Source organism: Xiphias gladius, chromosome 21 (assembly GCF_016859285.1).
Source record: "Xiphias gladius isolate SHS-SW01 ecotype Sanya breed wild chromosome 21, ASM1685928v1, whole genome shotgun sequence".
In the NCBI taxonomy this organism is placed as follows: Eukaryota; Metazoa; Chordata; class Actinopteri; order Istiophoriformes; family Xiphiidae; genus Xiphias; species Xiphias gladius.
The window spans coordinates 2,525,950-2,538,282 of NC_053420.1; the positions used below are offsets into that span (position 1 = coordinate 2,525,950).

Genomic DNA, 12,333 nt, shown 5'->3' on the forward strand with positions numbered 1-12,333 from the left:
AAAACTGGCAGCGGAGTGTAGATCTGCATAACTGTGGCTGATAATTGAGCTATTATGCCGCAGGTGAATGCTGCGTGAAATATGATAAATACAGTGAGTACACATGCACGATCTGAAAGATGGTCAGTTCCAGGGAAGGTCGGGATCTTCTTTCGCCTATAGGTGAGTTGAGCTTCATCTTATCTCATGTGGAAAATGTCATGTGAGATATGATTTTTTTTTTTTAACTACAGAAAAATACGGTGAATCTCTATTAATACTTTGTTCTACATGTGTTTATATTACGGATGGATAATCTGTGGGCGAGCTTGCGTCAGATTTCCGCAGATGTTTTAAAAACATACCGAATGGAAAGAACCTGGAGCTACTTAATGTAGGTGTGAGGAATATTCTTGGTTGTTCATGGTCTCTTAGAAATACTTGATGTTCTGTGTCTCACATCAGTCCTGCTTTAAATAGCTGAGCTGCACCAGTCAAACACCGTAGTCGTGGTGATTCCCCCTTTGTTCTGTTGCCTAGAGACTGATCTGGAGGAAGGGAGGAGAGAAAGAGGAAAGAAAGAGAGGCAGAGAGGTAAAGTGGTAAAGTTTACAGATGGTGGGGCGGAAGGTGGGGAACGAGGATCCTGCAGTAGGGGAAACACTTAGCACACACATCCATAGAGTATAACAGCCTTTTTTCACTTGCATCAGGTGCTATTTCACTGCCAGAAGTGTACACCGATGAGAATAACAAGGACAGGTACAAACAAAAGAAAGTTACACAGACAAGAGACAGATAGGAAATTATAATTCTGAGCATTCTCTAAATGCTTCCGTGTTTATTTTCAGGAATGGAGACGACACTCTGTCCGTTTGCCAGTTTCGGTTGTTAAATGTGACCGAGAGAAGGTCAAGATGAAGAAAATACACGATAAGATTTCAAAAAAACAAACCAACAAAAAAAAAAACAACGTTATTGATCCCTTTGGCGAATTTTCATTACTGCGGCAGCAGCAGAGTGAGATTCAGCATCGCAGTGAAAACACATCTAGAATACAAAGCGAACAAAAGCAAACTTTCCACACTAACACAATAGTGAGACAGTCGTCTGCAAGATAATCAGCTGTGAATTCAAACCAGCTGTTGGGTTATGAGAACCTGCCCGTTTCTGCTGCCAACTAAACCAGTAAGGTGGATAGATGAACATGATGTGGATTATTTTAGAGCTGCAACCATTAGTCGATCAACAAAGAATCAATAGGCAACTGTTTCGATCATCAATCCGTCGTTGGAGTCAGTTTTCTAGCACAGAAACTGAGGCCCTGGATTTCGGACTGTTCATCGAGTAAAACGAGCCAATGAGAAACAGGTCAGTCTGGGCTGTAGGGACTTCTAACATTTTCACCTGGTTTCTGACATTTTATGGACCCAAAAATCTATTGAAAAAAATAATCAGCACATTGTATCCATTGGCATCGATAGTGAAATAGTGAAGCTCCAATAAAATATTAGGAGTATGCAATGACCACCATCATACCCAGTACAAGGGGAATCCCTGATATAATGTCCATACTGTGCAAATGTGGGTCGTATTTGCATGAGCCAGTTCCCGTGAAGGCCATTCTGATGGTATTTTCCTTTCAGCAGTCGTACGCACCGAAGCGGCAAAAACATTTCTGATTGGTTACCTGGTAAAGAGTCAGTGGCCGCAGGCCGGTGTTAATTTTCTGCCCAGGTTGGAATATTCGCAGGTGGGGCTTGAATTTGAAAGTCATTGCTTCAATTCATCAAACGGGTCTTCACCACTGGCTCCCGCTCCTCTCACACCGCCGCTCGAGAGGTTCGGAGAGACAAGCCGGAGTAATGAGTCTCTGGGGCATTTCGGTGTGTTCACCGGCGGAGGAAGGGAATGAGGGGAACAGAGTGGGCTGCTGGAGAGGAGGGGGAACAGGGAAAGACGGGGGAACCAGGAGAGGAGGGGACGTGATGATTAACCCCAGGCTTGTTTTGTGTCTTTCTCTCTTCCACAGCATCTCTCGAGCAGGCACAGCGTGCAGCAGAGCACCACGCAGGTAACGTAGCTTGCGGCAGTCGGGTGTGTTTAACTCCATCGGTGTTGCGTATTCAAGTTATCAAGCACGGTGCTGAAATACGGCCTCGAGATGCGCGTACCTTCCTCACTGGGGCTTTTCCATTGTGGAAAGTCTCACCAGGATTTATCGGATACACTTAGTGACGAGTTACTTGTCAGAGTTACAACCACACAGCAGGTATTTGTAGCAGTAATGTCCCTCTGAACCACCTGCAACACTAAGACACCGATTAACACGTACAACTTGAATAACTCAGCTTTTAAAGAGGTTCACAGTTTGTACTTTTACTGTGTTGCTTAAGTGCTTTTCCTCTTTTACTGATACTACTACTACTACTGCCGGGTCCGGATGGTTATCACAGTGTTTTATGGAAAAGCAGCTCGAAATTAGGCCTTTCAGCACAAATAGAACAATACAGACATACGTAATTTATCCAATCAAGACATTTTAGTTTTTTGGTGCCTTTTACTATTCAAAACATCTGGAAGTATAAGAAGGTTATGTTATGTTTACAGGCCTTGAAGTCCAAGGCAACACAGAACATTGTTTAGTTGTAGAAAGTGAGAAAGATCTTTGATTGAATATGGGATACTGGATACTGGATTTAGTGCCTTGCTCAGTGGCACCCCCACGATTAGCTTTAACATTAGCTTGAACATTATCCTGGCAATGTTTTGCAACAGAACACGTCACGAAGCGTTTCTTTCTAAATGTGCCCCACGCGGCACTTTGAAACCTTCCTGTGTCCTTTTCATACGATCGTGATATTTGGAACCGCTGTCAGTAAATGATAGGAATGAATGAACGAGGCAACTGAAAAGCCCCGTGTCGTATAATCGGTGTTGGAGTGTTAGAAATGAGGAAGAAAAAAAATCCCATGAACCCTTTTGGGTCCTGTCACAGTGTCAGAAGTTTTCTCCAAACCTCGTTTGATCGCAGCGACTGCACGAATATATCTCAAGCTTGAAGCGGTAACTCCTTCTTACTGTCTGAATTCTTCACAAGCCCAAGTAGCTAAAGGGATGTGAGAGCCACAGGAAATGGCCGGTGTTCCCATAAGGCCTGTCTCTGTCGCGGGTTTCCAGGGGGACGGCGCGAGGCAGCGGCACGGGGAGCCCTGCAGAGTTCCGGTACCGCACCACCTGCTGGTCAACCTGAAGAGCTTCACCTACAACAGCGTCGGAGAGGACACGGACATCTTCTTCTCTCTGTACGACCTGAGAGAGGGAAGGACCATCAGGTAGGGACGAGCACAAACGTGTCGGTGGAACAGTCACACGCGGGGATAGGGATAGGGACTCATCCACCGTTCATCCAAGCATGTTTGCTCGCTGGATCAACCGGTGGCTCGGCCCATTATATCCTCACGACCTGAGTTGCTATGACTACATGTCTTTTGCATTTAGATAAGTAGTCAATTTGTGTTTGTCGAAGAGATTTTATCTCTCCGAATATCCTTCAATCGTCAAATAGGAATCTGCTTTATTTGCACGACCCCGGCGAAGCTCAGCGCTGCCGGTACAAGGTCGATCTTTCCTGTCTCTGCTCTCTCCTCCCCCCTCCTCTCTCATATACATGACATATTAACTTCATAATGTGGAACAAATAGTGGCAAGTGGCCACACAGAGCTGCTGTGAATAATACATGACCCCCCCAACATAATGAAGGCCCATCAATTATGCATTAGTGGAGTGATTACAATGCTAACAGATACGGAATTGCTAATGTCAGTAATGAGGTTGATGTAGGCCCACTCTGATGGCACGATGGTGTTGTGTGTGTGTGTGTGTGTGTGTGTGTGTGTGTGTGTGTGTTTGTGTGTTTTAGGGTTATAAATGCATAGATATACTGCAGTATCGTGCAGTTCAGTGTAGAATAGAATAGAATTAGAATAGAATAAACAAATGTTGGTGTGTGTGTGTGTGTGTGTGTGTGTGTGTGTGTGTGTGTGTGTGTGTGTGAGACAGAAAGAGGAAACTTTTGTTAGTTTTTGCGTTTTGTTTCTCTGACCCTCCATTGTAAATCAGCTAGAGGCTCTGTCCTCTCATAAAACACACACACACACACACACACACACACACACACACACACACACACACACACACACACACACACACACACAAATACATTTGACCTTGGCAGCCTGTTTTCAGTGTCTAGTCTGACTCAGCATTAGAGTCTAATGACAAGACCTGCTCCTCTGAGATGCTCATATGTCGAGCTGAGGGGAGGGAGGGGAGAGGAGAGGAGAGGAGAGGAGAGGAGGGAGGGGAGGGGAGAGAAGAGGAGAGGAGGAGAGGGGAGGAGAGGAGGGAGAGGAGAGAGAGGAGGGGAGGGGAGGGGAGAGAGGAGGAGAAAAGGGGAGAGGAGGAGGGAGAGGAGGGGAGGGGAGGGGAGAAGAGGAGAAAAGGGGAGAGGAGAGGAGAGAGGAGGGGAGGGGGGAGGGGAGAGGGAGGAGAGAAAAGGGGAGAGGAGAGGAGGGGAGTGGAGGGGAGGGGAGAGAAGAGGAGAAAAGGGGAGAGGAGAGGAGAGAGGAGAGGGAGAGGAGGAGAGGGGAGGGAGAGGAGGGGAGGGGAGAGGAGGAGAGGAGGGAGAGGAGGGAGAGGAGAGGAGAGGAGGGGAGGGGAGGGGGAGGGGAGAGGAGGAGAGAAAAGGGGAGAGGAGAGGAGGGAGAGGAGGGGAGGGGAGGGGAGAGAAGAGGAGAAAAGGGGAGAGGAGAGGATAGGAGAAAAGGGGAGGGGAGAGGAGAGGAGGGAGGAGGAGAGAAAAGGGGAGAGGAGGGGAGGAGAGGAGGGGAGGGGAGGGGAGGGGAGAGGAGAAATGGGAGAGGAGGGAGAGGAGAGGAGAGGAGAGGAGAGAGGAGGGAGAGGAGGGGAGGGGAGGGATAGGAGGGGAGAGGAGAGGAGGGAGAGGAGAGGAGAAAATGGGAGAGGAGGGGAGGGGAGAGGAGAGGAGAGGAGAGGAGGGAGAGGAGGGGAGGGGAGGGATAGGAGGGGAGGGGAGGGGAGGGGAGAGAAGAGGAGAAAAGGGGAGAGGAGAGGAGAGGAGGGAGGGGAGAGGAGAGGAAGGAGAGGAGGGAGAGGAGGGGAGGGGAGGGGAGAGGAGAGGAGGGAGAGGAGAGGAGGGGAGGGGAGAGAAGAGGAGAAAAGGGGACAGGAGGAGAATTGAGCTTAAGCCAAGCCAGATATGTCCAAAAGTCTGAGCTACAGCTGTAGATGACAGTTGAATCTACATGTCTAAGAAACCAACACCAGGGACACAGCTATGAAGTTTTGTGCATAGACTCACAATAAGTAAGAAATTACATGAAATATATCCGGTCTTCACTCCGCTGCCGGCTCTCTCTCCCCCACACAAATGTGGTTTCTGTTCCACCAGGGCTTGACCTAAAACCGTCTCTCAGGCCTCCAAGTAGCAGGCCGATCGTTGCTCGGGTCATTACATGTCCCTTGTAGTGATGGTATTCACGGAGAGTCCCCCCTCTGATTTTCTGATTTTCATCGGTCAGGGGACTTTGGTCAAGAGAGTCGACTGAACGCCTAAAATAAGACCGGAGATCTGCGCAAGGTGCAGCGAAGGCAGGTGTTAACGTAATATAGTGAAATCAGCCTCTCAGTGTTGAATCAAGGTCAAATGGAAAAGGCTCCACTCTACTGAATTTGTTGGCACCAATAGAAGATGATCCACCTCTGCCACGTGTTCATGTAGAAGCTTTTGAGTGGAAAGTTGTCAAGGCCACGCATCATGTTATCACATACGGTGTCTCGACTGCTGTTTAGAAATGATACTGGTAATACTGGTATTAATGGTAGTAGTAGGCAGGGCACAGTCAGTAAATATTCAATGGAAATTATTGCGTTTTTATTTTTTTATGGGTAAAATAATTTACGAGCACTGATATCATCCAGCAAACAAATTTGTCAATGCCCAAAATTAAACCTTTTTTTTTTGTGCATAGCCTTCCGTCCATATAAAGTTAGTGCATTTCTGTTTTTATGTACACTTTCATTTGGTGCATTAAAAACTGGAGTAGAAATGGGAATTTTAAAAAAAAAAGGCCAAATGACTTGGATGAGGAGGAAAAGTCGGAGTATTGGTTCAAAAATGTGCATGGAAACAGACTTGGTGAACCACTCATGACGTACGTGAAGCCCGTGATTTAAACGTCAAAGAGACAAAACCGTCAGACCTGCGAGGAGCCGTGAGGAGACTGGAACCTCCCTCGCATCAACACGTGAAACCAACAGAAACGTCAGATCTCCATCATGTTCTCCACGTGGTTCTCCATCGTTTCTGCAGTGGTTTAACGGCCCCAACCGGAGAATCGGCTCCAGCGGCTGTTTAGCTCTAAGCACCCAACGCATCGTATTCACATAATGGTAGTGGATGGAAACACATGTTAATTCACATTTGTTTCTTTTGCTAATTTTCTGGAAATTGCGTTAAAATATGAGATGGAAACCCGACTCGTGCTTCGCTGGGCACCGAGCACGTTCTCTTGAAAGACAAATAAAAGCCTAAATAGCCCTAGAGAGCCTGCCTATGCTTGGACTGCTGGGGCTCCAATGGGAGCTGTAGGTGTGAAAATGAAACAAAAAAAGGAACTAAAAGCCAAAAAAAGTCGGAGGAGTTGGAAATAAAACAGTGGGAGAATAGAGACGAGGGAGAATTGGATCCTAATTGGGCCAGTGCTTATGTTGGCAGTTCTTCACATCTTCCCAAGTCTGAGGTCTGAGTTGATGAGGGAAGGTCAGGGGGAGCATGAGGGATATTAGCGACAGACAGCATCAGGGTAGGCAGGCTGCTGGTTTGAATCCCGATGATGTGGAAAGTCTTTGCAGGGAGAGAGAATAATCCCCGTCCCTTCCCTCCTACCTAAAGCCCAGACTGCTCCGTGCAGTGAATCTGCTCCGGGGCTGATAGTGGCGGGACGTCGTTGGTCTGGTCAGCGCCCTCGTGTGAATTCTGATAAACGTGTGTTGGATAAAATTCCTCCGTATAAGTGCGGGTGCGAGGCACCCGGTCACGCGGACTGCCGGGGCCTGCTGTTTTTCCTCGGCCGAGGCTCCGCAGCAGATGTGGTACGTCGGGAGGATGAACGGCATCGGAGTGGAAATGATCGGTTCGTGCGCATTTCCATAAAAGTGTGAGCGGCCGTCGGTGCATCTGCGAGTGCCGAGTGCATCCACGCATACGTCTATACGTCACGTGTTTCCCGCGCGTTCGTGCTGGAACCCGTGCGCGTGTGTTCGAACACGCTTGTAACACGCAGGACATTTTCTGATCGCATCTGCATTGTTTGTGCTGCCTTTCATATTGATGTAGGCATAAAATAGTGTTAATAATTCAACTCCGGTTTGTGTGTGTTTCCACTCACGGATTCATTCCTGTGTCGTATGGTGTGTGTTTTGTACATTTGTGCCCTGCTACCGCATGAGGGATTTTTACACATTTCGTCGGGCAGCATGTATGTGCATATATCTTGCGTGTTTGTGTCCGTGTGTACGAGTGCGAGTGTATGTATCTGCGTCTCTCTCTCTCTCTGGGAATCACTCTTTGAGTCAAGGAAAAAAAAACCAAAACAACCAACAGCAAGGAAACAAAAGCTGAGACTGAATGTGAAAACCGCTGAGTCCTCCAGCTCCTCCTCTGCCTCCCCTCGCACCCCATCTCCCATCTCCCCATACAGGCCAAGTCTCACTCTCCCACTGTCGGCCGAGAGCCACGCATTTCTCCCGTTTTGTTGTATTTGTTTGTTCAGTATCTCCAGGGGATTGGAATAAATAGTTTGTTTTAAAAGCGAGTCGGACACAGTATGTGCTGTAGGTCCTCACTGTTGTTGTTTCAAGGGAGCGGCGCAAACATTAGCAATAATTCAGGAGTTGGTTTTTGTTGTCTGGGACTATGAGATGAATAATAAAGGCTGTAACGAGGAGCTGTGTTCCTGTAATGAGATGCAGCATTTACCAGAGAACGTAAGTGGAATTTAATCCCGCAAAGAGGCTGAAAAAAAAAAAATCGTGACAAGCTCTAGTGGTTTGGAAATGACAGTGGGCAAAATACAGCCAGTTACTGGTCTGACCACGTTGTTACAGACAGGATCCCTCATGTTAAGGAGGAAGCTCAGGTAATGAAGTATGTCTGATGGTTTGGATCTAAATATAAACGGATGTACTGCATTAGTATGCTCAGCCGGCAGAAATGGAAACACTGAGTCCCATTTCCACACCTTTATTGACAAGTAGCCCGGTCTTACCACAGAACAAAACTTCATTCACTTGCGGCTCTTTCAAGCAGAGTTTACAGAGCTCCTTCCATCTCGATCGGGACACTCAACATCGAGCTTTTAATCGTTTTCTGCAACGCCGTGCGCTGTCGCGCGAGCTCACAGACCCTCCTGGCACAGCCTGAGTTACCCACAAACCCTTTAAAATCCCCGAAATGCTAATGCGGCAGGAGGAGGCTACGGAGGGAGGCGCATTTCCGAAGGCGGGCGGCAGAGTAGCGGCGAGTAGGCGGAACTCAGCGTCGTCGTGTGTAGACTGAGTGAGTGTCAGATGTTCATATGGACTTCCTCCTGTGAGAGGTAAGTCGTGGGCATACGTGACTGGGGGGACTGTGGAATATGTCTGAACTACCACGTGGCTCCATCAACCACGTACACGACATTCTGTGTCAACTTCTCCTGCCTGGTACGTCTGCGGAAATTGCAGCGCCGACCGTAACTTATGCGAGACGAATGGCTCTCCTCAGAGTCGCTCATGATTGGAGGAACCTCATAATGCATTTGAGGCTAAACTGTATCAAGGTCGAGAATCGACGAAACAAAGCAAGTCAGCTCAGTCACAATCCCCTGGATAAATATGGGTTAAAGAACAGAGTCGCTGACACCAGCAGACAACACTTGGCTGTTCCCTGAAGCGAAAAAGGGCTGAGACATGCTGCTTGAGAGTTTCCCCCCCCCGCCAGAACTCCAGGGGGGCGAGGGGAGGAGGCACGGGGAGAAATCGGATGGAATTTTATCTCCTTCAGAAAAACCCCCCCCCCAAGGAGACCCAGTGAGGGCACCAGGGGTCAACCGGCAGCGCTCACAACAGGGTTTCTCAACCCCTTGAGTCAAGCTGCGTGGGACGTGCTGACGAGGTCGCGATTCTAAGACTGATGCGACGATCTGTGGCTGATACACTCGACTTTTAGGCAAAAGTGATGTTTTGGGGGGTTTTTTGTATGACGCTCTCAAATCTGGGACAGGAAAACTGGATCTAAGACCAGAAGAGATTCCATTACAAACTCCCCTCCCCTCGAGGATGTGTCCCTCCATCGTGAGCAAGACAGTAGATTTCCCTCAGGTCAAAGTTCAGCTACAGAGCAGCACCTGGCTGGAATTCAGAGTCTCGTACATGGGGGGTTGAACCTTTGTCCTGAAGTGAGACACGGTTGTTGTTCTGATTGTGTTTTCCAGTGAGAAGTTCATGGTGAGACTGAACAAGAACGGAGGACCGAAGAATCCAGACAAGGTGGACAGGCTGTGCGCGCTGTTCACGGTAACGCATGCACGCACACACACACACACACACACACACACACACACACACACACACACACACACACACACACACAATGTAAAACACATGCTTATAATGCAGGTGGTTGAAGTAGTTGAAGTAGAATACATTTGAAGAACTGGGAGGAGGAATATAAAGGTGAGGGTACGTTGCCCCCTATTGCTCTGTTTGAGAATAAGCCTGTAGAGGATTCAGCTTCAGTCACAAAATCCACCAGGGACCAGCCTTGATAAATGTGTTTTCATTGCTATATTGAGAGGCTTTTTGGACAAAAAGCCATCAGCCATCATGGAAACCCTCCGCTCGAGCCAATATTGTTTAAGCGATACAGCGGCTTAGATGCGAGACACACACTGGATTTGTCCAAAGCTGATTCACGAGGTCGAGTTGAAAGATAACGCTCGTGAACCTCAGTGTCTGGCTGGGCACCTTTGCTGCGTCGCTCCCTCATTTCCCGTCGTCCCTCTCTCCTACATCTAATTTTGGCCTACACGCCCATCGGATCAGTTCATTTCAGTTCACACTGGCTGTTTCAGTGTTTGGGGCAAAGATCTAAAAAACACTGCGAGGGGGGGGGAACCCAGAGGGATCTGCAGTCCTACGTTTCCAGGTTTTTAGGTTAGAACATGCATCTCGACGTGCGCTGTAGATCATCTCTGCAGAAGAAAGCATCGGTGCCGTGTTTACACTTGCATTTTCAGTGACTGTGTGTTTTCTCTTCCTCTTGGACTCTGCAGGACCTGAGCAACAAAGACATGAAGCGAGATCTCTACATTGTTTCGCAAGTCATCAGAACAGGTTAGACCGTAGTTACTAAGATATACGTTATGGCATGCAGGAAGGGGCGGACAGAAATCCAGTGCAGTGCATCTGTAATAAAAGAGTATCTCGGTTAAGTTTATGATGTTCAGCTTCTGAGTCCACTGGTCCTTTTTACAGCTGGTGTTTTTAGTGCTGCTTCATCAGACCGTGATCAATTATTCATAAAAAAAAAGAGAAACAAAATCTAATTGGACCTGCTGAAGCTGATTATCTGTTTAGTTTTTGCCTGTGAAAAGAGCCTGGTCAATGTCCAGCGGCCGTCACCACGTGACAACGACACACACGCTTCCTGTTGCAGGTCGCATGCTGTTGAACGACAGCAAGAAGGGCCCCCCGCATGTTCAGTACCGCCGGCCGTACGGCTGCGCTGTCCTGGCCATGAGCGACGTGCTGCAGACCATCTCCGAGCTCAAAGAGGAGAAAGACTTTGTCCTTAAAGTCTACACGTAAGAGGCTGCGACACGCACAAGCGCAGGCGCACACACACACACACACGCCACGATTTCTGAAAGCAAATACACAGACCCACTCTATGTTACACTATTACACTAATTCATGTGACTACTTGATTTTTAATCGAGCCTTTCACCCATTTCATTTTACGTTGTCCTGTATTCACGTTTTTTTAACTCACGTTGTTTTGTTGATACTGTGTCCTCCGCCGTTTGTCCCCGTCTTCGTCCCGTGTTATCGGTTGCCCTGTGTCCTGTTTGACTTTGTGCGGCGAAGCCAAAAACAATTTTCAACAACATGAACAATAACTAAGTAACTGTTGGAACTACATCTATAAATACCCTACACTCTGACTTCTGCAAAACTTTACTTTTCGGCCTATTCGGTTCATTCTCCCAGGCCCCGCCGTCTAAAACCCGTTTTGTACAACTCTAAACCGAGTCATGGCACCAAAACGAATCAAATACTGTAGCACCACCAGCGGGGAATGAGCCAGACTTTCAGCTTTGTCTGGGAGCAAGAACTCAGAGAGAAACAGCTTAATATAGACACCGCTCCCCTCATTTTATACTGAGGAGAGTGACAACACGAAGCCGAGGGTCAGTTCTCTCATTTCCAGCTTTAAGAGAGAGCAGTGCGTGTTCACAAGTTCTAACCGCCGCGGGTAAAAGGCCGAGGTGGAACACGTAGGGATTCGTACAATGGCTGCCATCAGCCTTTAGCCCTCGCTCAAAAGCACTCATACACTCACACACGGCTCCGCGGTGACATTTTCCTTTCAGAGGCAGAGCTTAAAATCCGAAACTGAACATTTTGAGCCACAGAGGAAAAGTAGTTTGAACATGATAGAGAGAAGTCGGGGAGGGAAAAGAGGCAAAAGATTAAAGATGAGCAGGAAGGGCAGTGTATAGTATCATGTCTTCCTTTCTCTCTTCCTTTTGTCTCTTTGTTCTCAGCCTCATGCAAGACTTGGGCCTCTTGGTTTCACTCTCCCTCACACTGTGCTCTGTAACGGAGAGGAAGGAGAGAGAGAGAGTCCCATGAGCTGCAGACACCCACTTCACTGATTTGTCACCAGGCAGTCTCTGCAGTCTTGTGATGTCATCAGCACACGCGCAGACACATGCGTGCACATGCTCACACGCGTGCACGCGTACACACACACACACACACACGAGGGAAATCCCTCTCGGCTGAAACTTCTGAAGACTTGCCTCCAGGAGCCCTACAGTTAAAACATGATGCAATGCTGACTGTGTGTGTGTGTGTGTGTGTGTGTGTGCGCGCCGCCTCACGGCAGCCTCAGCTGAACTCCTGAGGACGGTTCATGCTTCATGGGCGGTTTCACATCTTCAGTGTGCTCATCGGGCCTCGTGCTCCTCAAGCTTCCTGAGGTGCTGATGTGGGGCCACAGGGCG

General features: G+C 48.2%; 1 protein-coding gene across 1 annotated transcript in view; it reads left to right on the forward strand.

Annotated features, from left to right (window-relative positions):
- LOC120807162 (dedicator of cytokinesis protein 3-like) overlaps window positions 1–12,333 on the forward strand; it is a 117,241-nt gene that overhangs the window by 66,118 nt on the left and 38,790 nt on the right. The window contains exons 8-12 of the mRNA XM_040158897.1: window positions 2,012–2,053; window positions 3,160–3,314; window positions 9,538–9,619; window positions 10,378–10,438; window positions 10,761–10,908. Of these exons, the coding sequence (XP_040014831.1) occupies window positions 2,012–2,053; window positions 3,160–3,314; window positions 9,538–9,619; window positions 10,378–10,438; window positions 10,761–10,908 (488 nt within the window). The remainder of the gene's footprint in view (window positions 1–2,011; window positions 2,054–3,159; window positions 3,315–9,537; window positions 9,620–10,377; window positions 10,439–10,760; window positions 10,909–12,333) is intronic.